Genomic DNA, 13,833 nt, shown 5'->3' on the forward strand with positions numbered 1-13,833 from the left:
CTGGTTAATAAACCCCTGACCCCAAAAGGTAGGAGTAAAACAGAAGACTGCATTAACATACCAATTGAAATTAACAGACTACATTCATCATGTTCTTGCCCTAGACTCACATACTAGACCAAATACTCTGTAGGCAAACCACTCCCTGGGTGGAATCCCAGGTTATTTCCATAAAGGGAACTGGAACTTAGTTGGATCCTTAAACTTTGCTTTGGGTAGGAACCAACTACTTCTCTATTTCAGGAGCACAAGGTCTGGCAACTAGACACCCCTGTAGACAATAGCTTTGAGAGAGCAAAACTCTCTGATTTAAATCTAGGTGGGACCTTTGTTTGAGTTAGAAGCACAATAACCTTGAATGAATTAGAAAAAAGTCCCAAACTCTTTGACTTTGGCCTTTTTGGGCCTCTACCATGATCATGTGTGCTTTTCTGTCAGAATATTTATATGTTGGATTGCATTTATTGATTTTCATAAGTGAAACTATACTTGCATCTCACTGATGAAACTTGCTTAATCTTAGTGGATTTTTTTTATCTGTTCTTGGATTTGGTTTGCAAGTATTTTATTGAGTATTTTTGCATCTATATACATAAATGAAATTGGTTTGTTTTCTTTGCTGGATCTTTATATGATTTTGGTATGAGGGTAACTCTGTCCTCACAAAATGAGTTAAGCAATGTTCATTCTGTTTCTATTTTGTGAAATAATTTGAATAATATTGGCATAAACTTTTCTTTAAAAGTTTGGTAGAATTCTGCACTAAATCTCCCTGACCCTGGGGATTCTCTGTTTATAAATCTCTTGATGAATGCTTGTCTTTCTCAAGGGGTTTTAGGTCTCTTTAAATTGCTTATCTAATTTTGGTTTAACTTTGGTATATATCTTTTGGCACTCCAATCCTATTCATCTCCCCATCTAAACAAAACAGAAACATCTCTCTGTGGAAGCTGTAGTGTGTCATTTTGTGTCACCCACGTTGCCCTTTGCCCAAACAGCTGTAAGTGCAAATTTTCTTGTAAGGGGTCTTTGGCCTGGTGCAAGACCAATGCTACAACGTCAGTACTGGATCCTTACCAGAACTTCCTTGTCATGAAGATTTTTCAGCTTTGGATCTGAAGGACCAGATGCTTCACCTATTCCAGAACTTCTTAGACAACATAGATGTTAGGCTAACTCAAAGCCCTGGATCTGGACCAGGTTGGTAGTTAAGGTGATGAGCCCGCCAGCTCTCCCAAAAATCTTTCGCTTTCCATAGGTGGGAGGGGCCATGTCTCCTGCCTGTAGTAGCTGGCAAGTGGCAGGACTAGCTCTCTGAGTCATAGCATAGGGACTGGTTCTCCTGCAGCCATCCCATTAGGGCTAGTTCTACTGTGGATCCTGTTGGGGCTCAAAGCCCCTCTCTAGTGAGTGGATAGCTGGCAAGGTGCAGAAGCAGCTCCCCCACACCACACCAGAAAGGTAGCCAGCTCTCCCACTCTCACCGACTAAAGTGAGACTAGGGATAGGCCCAGCTCACTGATTGATTTAGTTGGTGAGGGTCAGGGGAGGCTCTGAGCAGCACTAAGGCATGAACATGGCTCCAGGCAGTAGCCCAGACACAGGGCATCCCATGACTTTTGATGGTAACATAGGCCACAGACATTGACCCATACTTTTCTCATGCAGGACTATGGACCCAGACATGGGCCTTTGTGGCAGCACAGGTGAATCAGCTTCAGGGCTTCAGATGACAGTGTAGGCTACTCACATTTGCTGTTCCTTCCACCCTTGCATCTTCAGTTCTGTCTCTCTTCAGAGTACACAAATCATTCCACTTACCTTTCTCTACCATCTCTCTACCACATATTTGGTCATCTTAGTGGGTATCTCAGGGGTCTTCTGTCACACCGTCATATCATGGCTCATGAGAGTAGGGTCTCTCTAGTGTTTCTCAAGCACATAAGTGTTGCAAAAGGAGCGACAGGCTGCAACTCTGCCCAGATCCCAGCTAGCTTACCCCAGAAATAATTGCATGAAAGCTGTATTCTTTCAAACACTGCATGGCCCATTATATCTAACCTCTTCTTGGCTAACTCTCACATCTTGACTAACCTATTTCTAATAATCTGTGTAGCACCATGAGGTGGTGGCTTAACGGGAAAGATTCAGCATGTCTGACCTGGTAGCTGGCTCCATGCTGTCTGCCTGGCTCTGCTTCTTTCTCCCAGCATTCTGTTCTGTCTGCTCTACCCACCTATGTTCTGACCTACCTTGCCAAGTAGTTTCTTTATTAATTAACCAATGAAAGCAACACATAGAAAGAATACCCTCCCACATCACACATGTCTATGGGCAGGGCTATTTCAGGAATCCTCTACCCACCTGGGCACAGCAGCACTTGGCAGGCCTTTGGGTATTCTCCTCCTGCCCAAGTCCAAGTAGTTGGCACTACATGGGCCCCTTAGCCATTTCTATTTCTGATTTTGTTGATTTGGGTGATTTCTCTCTGTGTTTTAGTTAGTTTGAATAAGGATTTGTCTATCTTTTTGTGGTTCTCAAAGAATTAATTTTTTTGTTTAATTTTTTCTATTGCTCTCCTTGTTTCTATTAAATATATTTCAGTTCACAGTTTATTTTTTGCCATCTATTCCTCTTGGGTGTGATTTCTTCTTTTTGTCTAGAGCTTTCAGGTATGCTACTGAATTGCTAGTATGAGATCGCTCCATTTTTCTTAAATGCAGACACTTTGTGCTATGAATCTGCCTCTTAGAACTGTCTTCATTGTATTGCTTAAATTCACATATGCGATGTATTCATTTTCAGAATATTCCAGAAAGTGTTTAAGTTCTTTATTTCCTTTTTTCATTTTTAATAGATTTTAATTGTGCTCTACATTTTTCTCTGTTTCCGTCCCTGTCTCTTCCTTCCCCAAGGTCCCCATTCTCCCAATTTACTCAGAAGATTTTGTTTTTTTCTACTTTCTACTTATCAAGTAGATTAGATCTATGTAAGTCTCTCTTAGTGCCCTCATTGTTGTCTGAGTTCTTTGGGATTGTGGTAAGTAGGCTGGCTTTCTTTGCTTTATGTTAAAAAAAACACCTATGAGTGAGTACATGTGATAATTATCTTTCAGTGTCTGGGTTAACTCTCTCAAAATAATGTTTTCTAGCTCCATCCATTTTCCTGCATAATTCAAGATGTTATTTTTTTCTGCTGTATAATACTCCATTGTGTAAATGTACCACATTTCCCTTATCCATTCTTTGTTCAAGGGGCATTTAAGTTGTTTCCCTGTTCTGGCTATAACAAACAAGGCTGCTATGAACATATTTAAGGACATATTCTTGTAGCACAATTGAGCATCCTTTGGATATATACCTAAAAGAGCTATTATTGGGTCTTGAGAAAGGTTGTTTCCTAGTTTCCTAAAAAAATCACTGCACTGACATCCAAAGAGGTTGTACCAGCTTGCATTTCAACTAGCAATACAGAAATGTTCCTTTTTCTGCACAACCTCTCCAGCATAAATTGTCATCAGTGTTTTTGATCTTGGCCATTCTTGCAGGTGTAAAATGGAATCTCAGAGTTGTATTGATTTGCATTTCTTTGATTACTAAGGATGTTATACATTTCCTGAAGTGTCTTTCAGCCATTTTAGATTCCTCTGTTGAGAATTCTCTGTTTAGGTCTATACTCCATTTTTTTTTATTGGATTGTGTGTTCTTTTGTTGACCAATTTCTTGAGTTCTTTGTATATTTTGGAGATCTGACCTCTGTCTGACATGGGATTAATGAAGATATTTAATCAGATAAGAAGATTCTGTAGGCTGTCATTTTGTCTTGTTGATGGTGTCCTTTGTCTTACAGAAGCTTTTCAGTTTCAGTAGGACCCATTTCTTAATTGTTTATCTCTGTGTTGCTGGGGTAATATTTAGGAAGTGATCTCCAGTTACAATGCATTCAAGTATATTTCCCACTTTCTCTTCTATAAGGTTCAGTGTGGCTGGATTTATGTTGAGGTCTTTGATCATTTGGACTTGAATTTTGTGCTTGGTGATAGATATCGGTCTATTTTCATTCTTCTACATGTTGATATCCAGTTATGCCAGCACCGCTTATTAAATATGCTTCCTTTTTTTCATTTGATATTTTTTGCTTCTTTATAAAAAATCAGTTGTTCAAAGATGTATGAATTAATATCCAGGCCTTCTATTTAGTTCTTTTGGTCCTCCTGTCTGTTCTTATGATAATACCATGCTGTTTTCATTACTATAGCTCTGTATTAGAGTTTGAAGTCACGGATTGTGATGCCTCCAGAAGTTCTTTTATTGTATAGGATATTTATGGCTATCCTGGGTTTTTTGCTTTTCCATATGAAGTTGGAAGTTGAGTACCATTCTTTCGAGGTCTTTAAAGAATTTTGTTGGGATTTTGATGGGCAATGCGTGAATCTGCAGATTGCTTTTTGGTAAGATTGCTATTTTTATTACGTTAATTCTGCCTACACAGGAGCATGGGAGATCTTTCCACACTCTGGTGTCTTCTACATTTTCTTTCTTCAAAGATTTAAAGTTTTTGTCACAGATGTCTTCCATTGGTTTGGTTAGTGCTACTCCAAGATACTTTATGCTATTTGTGGCTATTGTGAAGGGTGTTGTTTCTCTGATTTCTTCCCCAGCCCTTTTGTCATCTGTGTACAGGAGGGCTACTGATTTATTGAATGAATATTGTATTCTGCTACATTACTAAATTTGTTTATGAGTTGTAGAAGTTCCTTGGTAGAATTTTTAAGGATGCTTATGTAAACTATCATATCATCAGCAAACAGTGAGATTTTGACTTCTTCTTTTCCAATTTGTATCCCCCTGATCTCCCTTTGTTGTCCTATTGCTCTAGCTAGGACCTCAAGAACTATTTTGAATAGGTATGGAGAGAGTGAACAAACTTGTCTTGTTCCTGATTTCAGTGGAATCACTGAGAGTTTCTCATCATTTAATTTGATGTTGGCTGTTGGCTTGCTGTATATTGCCTTTATTATGTATAGGTATGTTCCTTGTTTCCCAGCTCTCTCCAAGACCTTTATCATGAAGGAAGATTGTATTTTTGTTAAAAGATTGTTTGGCATCTAATGAGATGATCATGTGGTTTTTGCTTGTTCATATGGTGGATTATGTTGACAGATTTTCATATGGTGGATTATGTTGACAGATTTTCATATGTTAAACCATCCCTGCATCTCTGGGATGAAGCCTACTTGATCGTGGTGGATGATGGTTTTGATGTGTTCTTGGATTTGCTTTGGCAATATTTTATTTAGTATTTTTTCATCAGTGTTCATGAGTGAGATTGGCCTGTAATTCTCTTTCTCAGTAATGTCTCTCTGTAGTTTTGGTATCAGGGTAATTGTATCCTCCTAAAAAGTGTTTGTCAATGTTCCTTCTTTTTCTATTGTGTTGAAATACACAATAGAGGATTATTGTTATTAGTTCTATTTTAGAAAATCTTTTAGAAATCTGAGCTGAAACCAACTGGTCCTTGGTTAGTCTTTTTTTTTGGGGGGGAGACTTTTGATGACGGATTCTATTTCTTCAGCAGTTATAGGTCTGTTTAATTTGCTAATCTGATCTTGATTTAATTTTGGTATGTGATATTTATCAATAAGGTTGTCCAATTACTTTAAGTTTTCCAATTTTGTGGGGTACAGGTTTTCAAAATATGAACTGATGATTCACTGTATTTCTTCTATGTCTTTTGTTATGCCCCCCTTTTCATTTCTGGTTTTGTTAATTTGGATATTTTCTCTCTGCCTTTTGGTTAGTTTGGATAAAGTTTTGTCTTTTTGTTGATTTTATTGATGAACCAGAGCTTTGTCTCATTGATTCTTTTTATTGTTTTCTTTGTTTCTATTTAGTTGAGTTTAGCTCTCACTTTGATTATTTTCTGCCATCTAGTTCTCCCAGGTGAATTTTCTTCTTTTAATTCTAAAGCTTTCAAATGATCTGTTAATTCATTAGTGTGAAATTTCCCCAGATTCTTTATGTAGGCATTTAGTGCTATGAACTTGCTTCTTAACATTGCTTTCATTGTGTCCCATAAATTTGGGTATGTTGTGTGGTCATTTCCATGAATTTTAGGAAGTCTCTAATTTCTCCCTTTATTTCTTCCTTGACCCATTGATGACTCAGGTAAGCATTGTTTAATTTCCATGTGTTTGTGGGTTTTTTAGAATTAGTATTCCTGTTGACTTCTAGTTTTATACCATCTTGACCTGATGAGGTACATTGGGTTATTTCATTTTTTTTGTATCTGTTGAGGTTTGTTTTGTTACTGAGTATGTGGTCAATTTTTGAGAAGGTTCCATAAGGTGCTGAGAAGAAGGTATATTCTTTTATATTTGGATAGAATATTCTATAGTTATCTGTTAAGTCCATTTGTTTCATAACATCTGTTAGTTCCCTTATTTCTCTGTTCACTTTTTTGACCTGTCCAGTGGTGAGAGGGGAGTGTTGAAGTCTCCCATTATTAGTGTGTGGGGTTTAAAGTATGATTTAAGCTTTAGAAGTGTTTCTTTCACATATGAGGGTGCCCTCTTATTTGGGGTATGGATGTTCAGTATTGAAATTTCCTCTTGATGGATTTTTCCTGTGAATAATATGAAAAGTTTGTCTTTGTCTCTTTTGACTGATTTTAGTATGAGATCTATTTTGTTTGATATTAGGATAGCTATACCCACTTCTTTCTTAGGTCCATTTGATTGGTATATTTTTTCCCAACTTTTACTCTGAGACATTGTCTGTTCTTGAAGTTTAAATGTGTTTCTTGTATGCAGAAGAAGGATGGATTCTGTTTTTGTATCCAGTCTGTCAGCCTGTGCCTTTTTATAGGTGAGTTGAATCCATTTTCATTAAGCGATATTAATGACCAGTGATCACTATCTCCTGTTAATGTAGTTTTTTGTTGCTGATGTTAATTTGTGTGTTTTTCCCTTTGGTATTTGCTGCTATGAGACCATCAATTGTCTGTGTTTTTGTTGGTGTAGCCAACTTCCTTGGGTTGGAGTTTTCCTTCTAGTATTTTGTGTAGGGCTGGATTTATTGCCAGGTATTTGTGAAATCTAGATTTGTCATGAAATATCTTGTTTTGTCCTTCTATGGTGATTTACAGTTTTTCTGGGTATAGTAGCCTAGGCTGCCATATGTGGTCTCTTAATGTCTTCATAATACTTGACCATGACCTTCTGGCTTTCTTTGTCTCCAATGAGAAGACAGGTGTAATTCTGATCGATTTACCTTTATATATTACTTGGTCTTTTTCCTTTGCAGCTCTTAATATTCTTTCTTTACTCTGTATGTTTAGTGTTTTGATTATTATGTGGCTACAGGACTTTTTATTTGTATCCAGACTATTTGGTGTTCTGTTTGCTTTTGTATCTTCATAGGCATATCTTTCCTTAAATTGGGAAAGTTTTCTTCTATAATTTTTCTAAATATGTTTTCTGTGTTTTTGAGTTGAACTCCTGCTTCTATACCTATTATTCTTAGATTTGGCCTTTTCATGGTGTCCCAAACTTCCTGGATATTTGGGGTAAAGCTCTGGTTAGATTTAATGTTTTCTATAACTGATGAGTCTATTTTCTCTATTGTATCTTCAGCACTTGAGATTCTCTCTGCCATCTCTTCTATTTTGCTGTTCATGCCTGCATTTTTGGTTCCTGATCATTTTCTCATGATTTCTGTTTCTATGATCCCCTTGACTTATATTTTTATTGCCTCTAGCTCAGTTTTCAACTCCTGAATAGTTTCTTTCATATGCTTGATTCCTTTTTCTTGGTCTTCTTTAAGTGATTAGCTGATGTCCTCCATTTTTTGTTTGTCTTTTCCTCCATTTCTTTAAGGAAATTTCTCATTTCCTGTTTTAGAGTTTCAAACATTCTCTTGACGTTATTTTTTAGGTCAGTTTCTTCTGCTTCATCCATATTTGGTTGTTCATGTCTTGCTGTTGTAGGGTCTTTAGATTTTACTGGTGTTGTGTTGCAGTCTGAAGGTGAGCATCCAAACACACCAAGCTCCCACAGAGCCAGTCCATGCAGCAGAATCAAAACCCAGTGCCATTGGCCTTGGATTCTCAGTCAGCCTTCATCGCCAGCCACATTCAGAGAGTCCGGTTTGATCACATGCTCCATCACTCCCAGTCCAGCTGTCCTTGGTGAGCTCCCATTAGATCAGTCCCACCATCTCAGTGGGTGGACACATCCCTCGCGGTCCTGACTTCCTTACTCATGTTTTCCCTCCTTCTGTTCCTCATACAGACCTTGGAAGCTAAGTCCAGTGCTCCAGTGTGGGTCACTGTCTCTATTTCCATCCAATGCCAGATGAAGGTTCTATGGTGATATGCAAGATATTCATCAGTGTGGCTATGGGACAAGGCCAGTTCAGGCACCCTCTCCTCTGCTGCCCAAGGAACAAGCTTGACATCTCCTTGGTCCTGGGAATCCCTCTAGAGTCAAGTCTCTTACCAACCCTAAAATGGCTCCCTTTTAAATTTTAAAATTTAAAAATTAAGATATTTACTTCCTTGCTCCCATATCCACCCTTCCTCCATCCCACCCATTCCACTCCCCCAAGCTCTCCCGAATCCTCCCCTTGTCCCTTCTCTCTACCCATCTCTCCTTACACCCACCCCACCCCACACCCTCGTGCACCCAACTTCCTCCTGGCAATCTTGTCTACTTCCAATATCCAGGAGAATAACTATATGATATTCTTTGGGTGATGATATCCTATTTTGATGTCCAATCTGTTAGCCTCTGTCTTTTTATTGGGAATGAAGACTATTCCTATTACTTTATTGTGGTTGTTCTTTGTGGTGGTGCTGGTATTGTTTAGGGCTGGGAGTTATGGTGAGGGAAGTGTGTATTTATATGTGTGTCAGTGTGTATACTGCTTCTCTTTTGGTTTTCTTGTGTGAAATTGTTTATTCCCTACATTTTCATATGTGTGGTTAACCTCCTTAGGTTGGAGTTTTCCTTCTATCCTCCTCTTTACGTGCAAATTTGTAGATATTAATTAAATTGGTCTATCATGGAATATCTTCTTTTTGTCATCTATGGTGGTTGAAAGTTTGGACTCACAGAATACACCAATCCATTTGTGTTCTGTATGATTATTATACCTTCATATGCATCTCCTTCTTTAGCTTATGATTTTGTTGGAATATATTTTCTTGGGTTTTAAGCTGAATTTCTACTCCTTTCTCTATTCTTATTATTCTCCTCATACTTTGTCTTTACATAATGCATCAAATTTCCTGCAAGTTTCATTTGAATTTTTTAGATTTAACATTTCCATTGACCAATATATCCATTTATCCTATCATATCTTCAATACCTGGAATACTTTCTTCTGTCTCTTATATTAATTTTGTGAAGTGTGGCTTTACAGTTTCTATTCTAATTTCTAAATTTTTCATTTTCAAATTTTTCACAGTCTGTATTTTTATTGTTCTTATTTTCATTTCATGTCTTGAACAGTTGAACTCATTTTGTTCCAGTGGTTTTCTTTAACTTTAATTTTTAAGGTATTTAATTATTTTCTCTTTTAAAGACTGTCGTAGGAGTCTTCTTTTGTGTCCCAGCTGCCCAAACTCCCAAAATTACCACAAAGAAACTTGAAACCATGTACTCTCTCCAGGTAGCCACTCCCCCCTACATTTTCCAAATCACCACAAACAGGACCAAGCAGCTACCAACTAACTGAACTTGTGGAGAGAAATTTATGTCTAGACCATAATATAATACTCACTGTTATGAGGGGTATCTCATTGTAGCATTTATTTGCATTTTCATAATGATTAATTGTTTTCACATTTTTATTATTTCTCAAATAGTTTTATTTCTGTTGATACATATTCAGATCACATAAACATTTTAAAAATGGATTACCTTTGTGTAGTTTCTTCAGAAACGTACCCATTTTGTGTATTGATCCTTGGACAGAAGAATATGTGACAATAAAATTTCCTCCAATTCTACAAGTTACCTTTTCACTCCTGTTATTGTTTTCTTTATTTCACAGAAGCCTCTTGTTTTCGGTTTTTAAATGATCACACTCATCTACATCGATTCTGTTTTATTTACCTTTGGAGTCATTGAGGAAAATTATCATTGCTCATATTGATATAGTGCAGCCTTTTTGTTTTGTTAGTAGATTTTGTTTTGTTAGTAGATTTGTAGTTTCTTCCCTTACATTTACATTTTAACCACCTTTGAGTAGACTTTTTCTACAGAATAAAATCTGAGGTCAAATTACAGTTTTGTGCATGTGGCCATCATATATAGAAGAACACTTTTTGACTATCAAAAATCAGCTTGCTATAGATGACTGATATTTTTTTCTTGGAATACCTGAATTGCTTTACCCTTGGCTCACTGCGCTCTGTGTCATCCTTTCTGTCTATGTCATGTTGCTTTGTCTTACTGTGGCTCTGTAGTATGTCATGATATCAGGTATACTGACACCTCCAGCTTTGCTGTGTTACAGATTAATTCAACTTATTAACATCTTTTTTCTGCATTCTGAATTTAAATATCGATTGAAAAGCTCTGAAATAATCAAAAACATTTGTTCTATGAATTAATCAATAACCAATAAAGTAAATGAGTAATGACTACCTAAATATAAGAAGTTAATACTAAGAATGAAATGGGAACTCTTATAAAATCTACCCAATCCATAAGGATACTATGGTATAGTAGATAGCACACATAAACACACAAACTGAACTTCGAAATTATATGAAGAAACCACATGTTTCTGTGCTTTTATGTGTATGTTGATATTCACATACATTCATGCTCACATGCAAATGAGTCCACATCCAAGTGGAATTCAGATAACTCAGGTGTTATTCCTCGGGTACTATATATGCCTTTTTTGTTGTTATTTTTTACTTTTTAGAGATGCTGATCTGGCCCTTGCCACATAGGCTAGAGTATCTTGCCAGTAGGTCTCAGGGACCATCCTTTTCATTTCCATCTCTCAGCACTGATATTATGAGTGTTTTCAATTGTGCCTGGCATTTTTTTATCTGTGTTGATAGACCAAGTTCAGGCCCTTGAGCTGAGCAAGCACTTTGCCAACTGATATTCTATCCATTCCCCCTAAATGCACATTTATATTTGAAAACCTAAAAAGGCAAAAAATGATCCTATCTTGTGTAAGTCTGTATGACAAAATTTTTGAGGTCTACAAATGTTAGCAAAGGTTATCAAGTGTTTCTAATTATGTGATCTATAACCTTTACCTAATGCTGCTTGACAAAACTTAGTAGCATGACAGAAAATGGTTCTACTTACCATTGTCAAATTTGTATGAGACCTTTTCTCTCAGCTGTACATGGGGTGACTAACGTGCTCACAGTCTGAAGGATGGAGTTATCCCAAGGCTTCTTTGCTCTAATATTAGCATTATTACTGGCTACATTCTAGAACACGCACACACAGTCTTGCTGACAATTTCAAGGCCTTCCCATGCTCAGGGACTTATTGATGCAAACATACGTGTCTGCAAGAGCCTGCCAAATATGAGATGTTGTTCTGATGAATGTTAGAATACATGTTGTGTTTCTAGGAAACTAGACTCTCTGGTATTAAAGTGTTATTATAAAAAGATACAACCTAAAGAAAATTTGGATCAAAAATGGAATAAATTACTCATAAATCCAAAAAAAACCCTTCCAAGGATGCACAATTGTGAAGATTCTTTGTCATAGGAGATCAATAGTACATGCATAGGGATATTTATTGTGACCATATACACTGGGGAGTTGAAGGTGACATAAGTATTTAGGCTCAATAAATACATTGCAATTACATGAGGCAAAATTACAGAGTACCCACCAGCTTAGTGAAGGAAGTTCAAAATATGAGTGTATCTAAATAGGCACTGAGAGATGCTTTCAACAAGCTAGCAGATCCAGAGATAAAAGTTATTTTTGTCATATAGAACCAAACTACAAATCTGTTATGGAATGTGTCTATTATGTAATTATATAGTTTTATTCACATAAGTCTATTTAGACTATAGGGAGATACTTCTGCAGGTTGATTGTTAGCATCTAAAGACATCCAATGATTGTGATATGACCTGTTCTCTTTCAGTGTCTGTTCTGCCACCCACTGCTGTTGTGCTGCTCACTGTGCAAAACCATGGAGGTCGTGACTTTTAGGGCAACTAATGAATTTGTGCCCCTATATTTAGAAAATCAATTTTTGTTAACGCCTTCACTTGCCGCTCAACTGTCAGGTAGATTTTTCTTCTTACTGTGCTGATTTAAAAAAATTCCGGTGATGTTTGTATTTAAGTGTGTTATGTATATTTAAGAAAAATGTCATGTAAGCAGGAGACCCAAGGTGCAGTGTACCTGATTGTCACTTTCAGAAACTATATAAACATGATCACACTACACAACATCAATATTTTCAATACATAAAACTTCACAATGTTGTTTTTATACCTCACTATCTTCTGGCCTCCTCCTCTATATACCTTCATGGTTTTTTTTTTTAACATTTCTTTTAAGAAACCATTCTTCTCAAACCACGTTGTGTGTTTCTTTACTTGCTTCTACACATTTCAGGCTGTGGGTCTGTATTCAAGGCCTTTATAAAATATTTATGTAATTTCATACTTATTCTTCTATTTATTTTACCAAAAATATATCTTCTGGATTCACATTGATTTAACTTAATGCATTGTAATTATTCTGTGGTACTGCATACTCCCTAACTGCCAAAGACATACCACTGTTTCTGTACATATCATTATATGTCCATTATTATACTAGGAGATTTAAAATTAGATTTAATTCTAATTCTTCTAAACAATGTCACAATTCAAGCTCTTTGATATGGATGTATTTGTAAATGTTATTTTATGTTTTGACACTAAAAATAATTGCTATGGTTTACATTTTTAATCCTAAAAGATTATTAGGAATTTTGCTCTTTAAAAGACTTATAATAGTAGTTCTAAACAGAATTAACAAAAGATTCTATAATTAATTGGAAAGTGATGAACATAAAAATGTTCATTTTAGGCTATAAAATATCAAGCAGGTTTCCAGGACAGCCAGGGCTACACCGAGAAACCTTATTTCAAATAAACAAACAAGAAAACAAATGAAAAACAAAATAAAATAAAACAAACTAACAAATCAAGTGGGTTTGTTAAACCATTTAGTGTAGCCTGTGAAGGCATTGTTAAAAGAATATTTACATTAATGTTTCATTATAAAGAAGAAAAGAAAAAATAGGTAGGATTGAACATAAAACATATGGGGAAAAACAAAAATAAATGTTCACAAGTGCAGAACCCCTGGTCATCAGCAGATTATTGAGCGGATTTTTCTTCTTCAGTCTCAGATTTCATGGTACGTTTATATATTGTTTGTTTCATGTACCCTAATGACTCAGCTCAGCTCAGGTATAATAGATATATCAACAATTGCATATTCTACCTTTGGCACATAAAGATGAACTCTCATGCAATTTTTGTATCAAAATCAATGTCTTAGATTCATCTAATCTAATATCTAATGTATCATCTAATATTAGTCTGCAGGCAGAGCTTTCATGCTTCTATGACAAAACTTTGATTTTGTCAAGTGCTCTTAGTAAGTTATATTGCATTTTGAGAAACTGTCTACTTTAGAGAGTCATTAAGCTTTTGTTTTCTGAGAAAAACTCCTAGAAGAGTCTTCCGCCATTCTTAATAGACTTTTGTCTCATAAAACCACCTCTCACAAAGAGCTGTATGTAGCTTAGGGAGTGATTTGAGTGGTGCTACCTCAAGG

The 13,833-nt window shown here is 36.3% G+C and overlaps 1 protein-coding gene across 1 annotated transcript in view; it reads left to right on the forward strand.

Moving 5' to 3' along the window:
• LOC146896094 (solute carrier organic anion transporter family member 6C1-like) overlaps positions 1–13,833 on the forward strand; it is a 108,330-nt gene that overhangs the window by 23,727 nt on the left and 70,770 nt on the right. The window contains exon 7 of the mRNA XM_087905937.1: positions 12,140–12,284. Within this exon, the coding sequence (XP_087762063.1) occupies positions 12,140–12,284 (145 nt within the window). The remainder of the gene's footprint in view (positions 1–12,139; positions 12,285–13,833) is intronic.

Source organism: Myodes glareolus, chromosome 1, assembly GCF_982192425.1.
Source record: "Myodes glareolus chromosome 1, mMyoGla1.1, whole genome shotgun sequence".
Lineage (NCBI taxonomy): Eukaryota > Metazoa > Chordata > Mammalia > Rodentia > Cricetidae > Myodes > Myodes glareolus.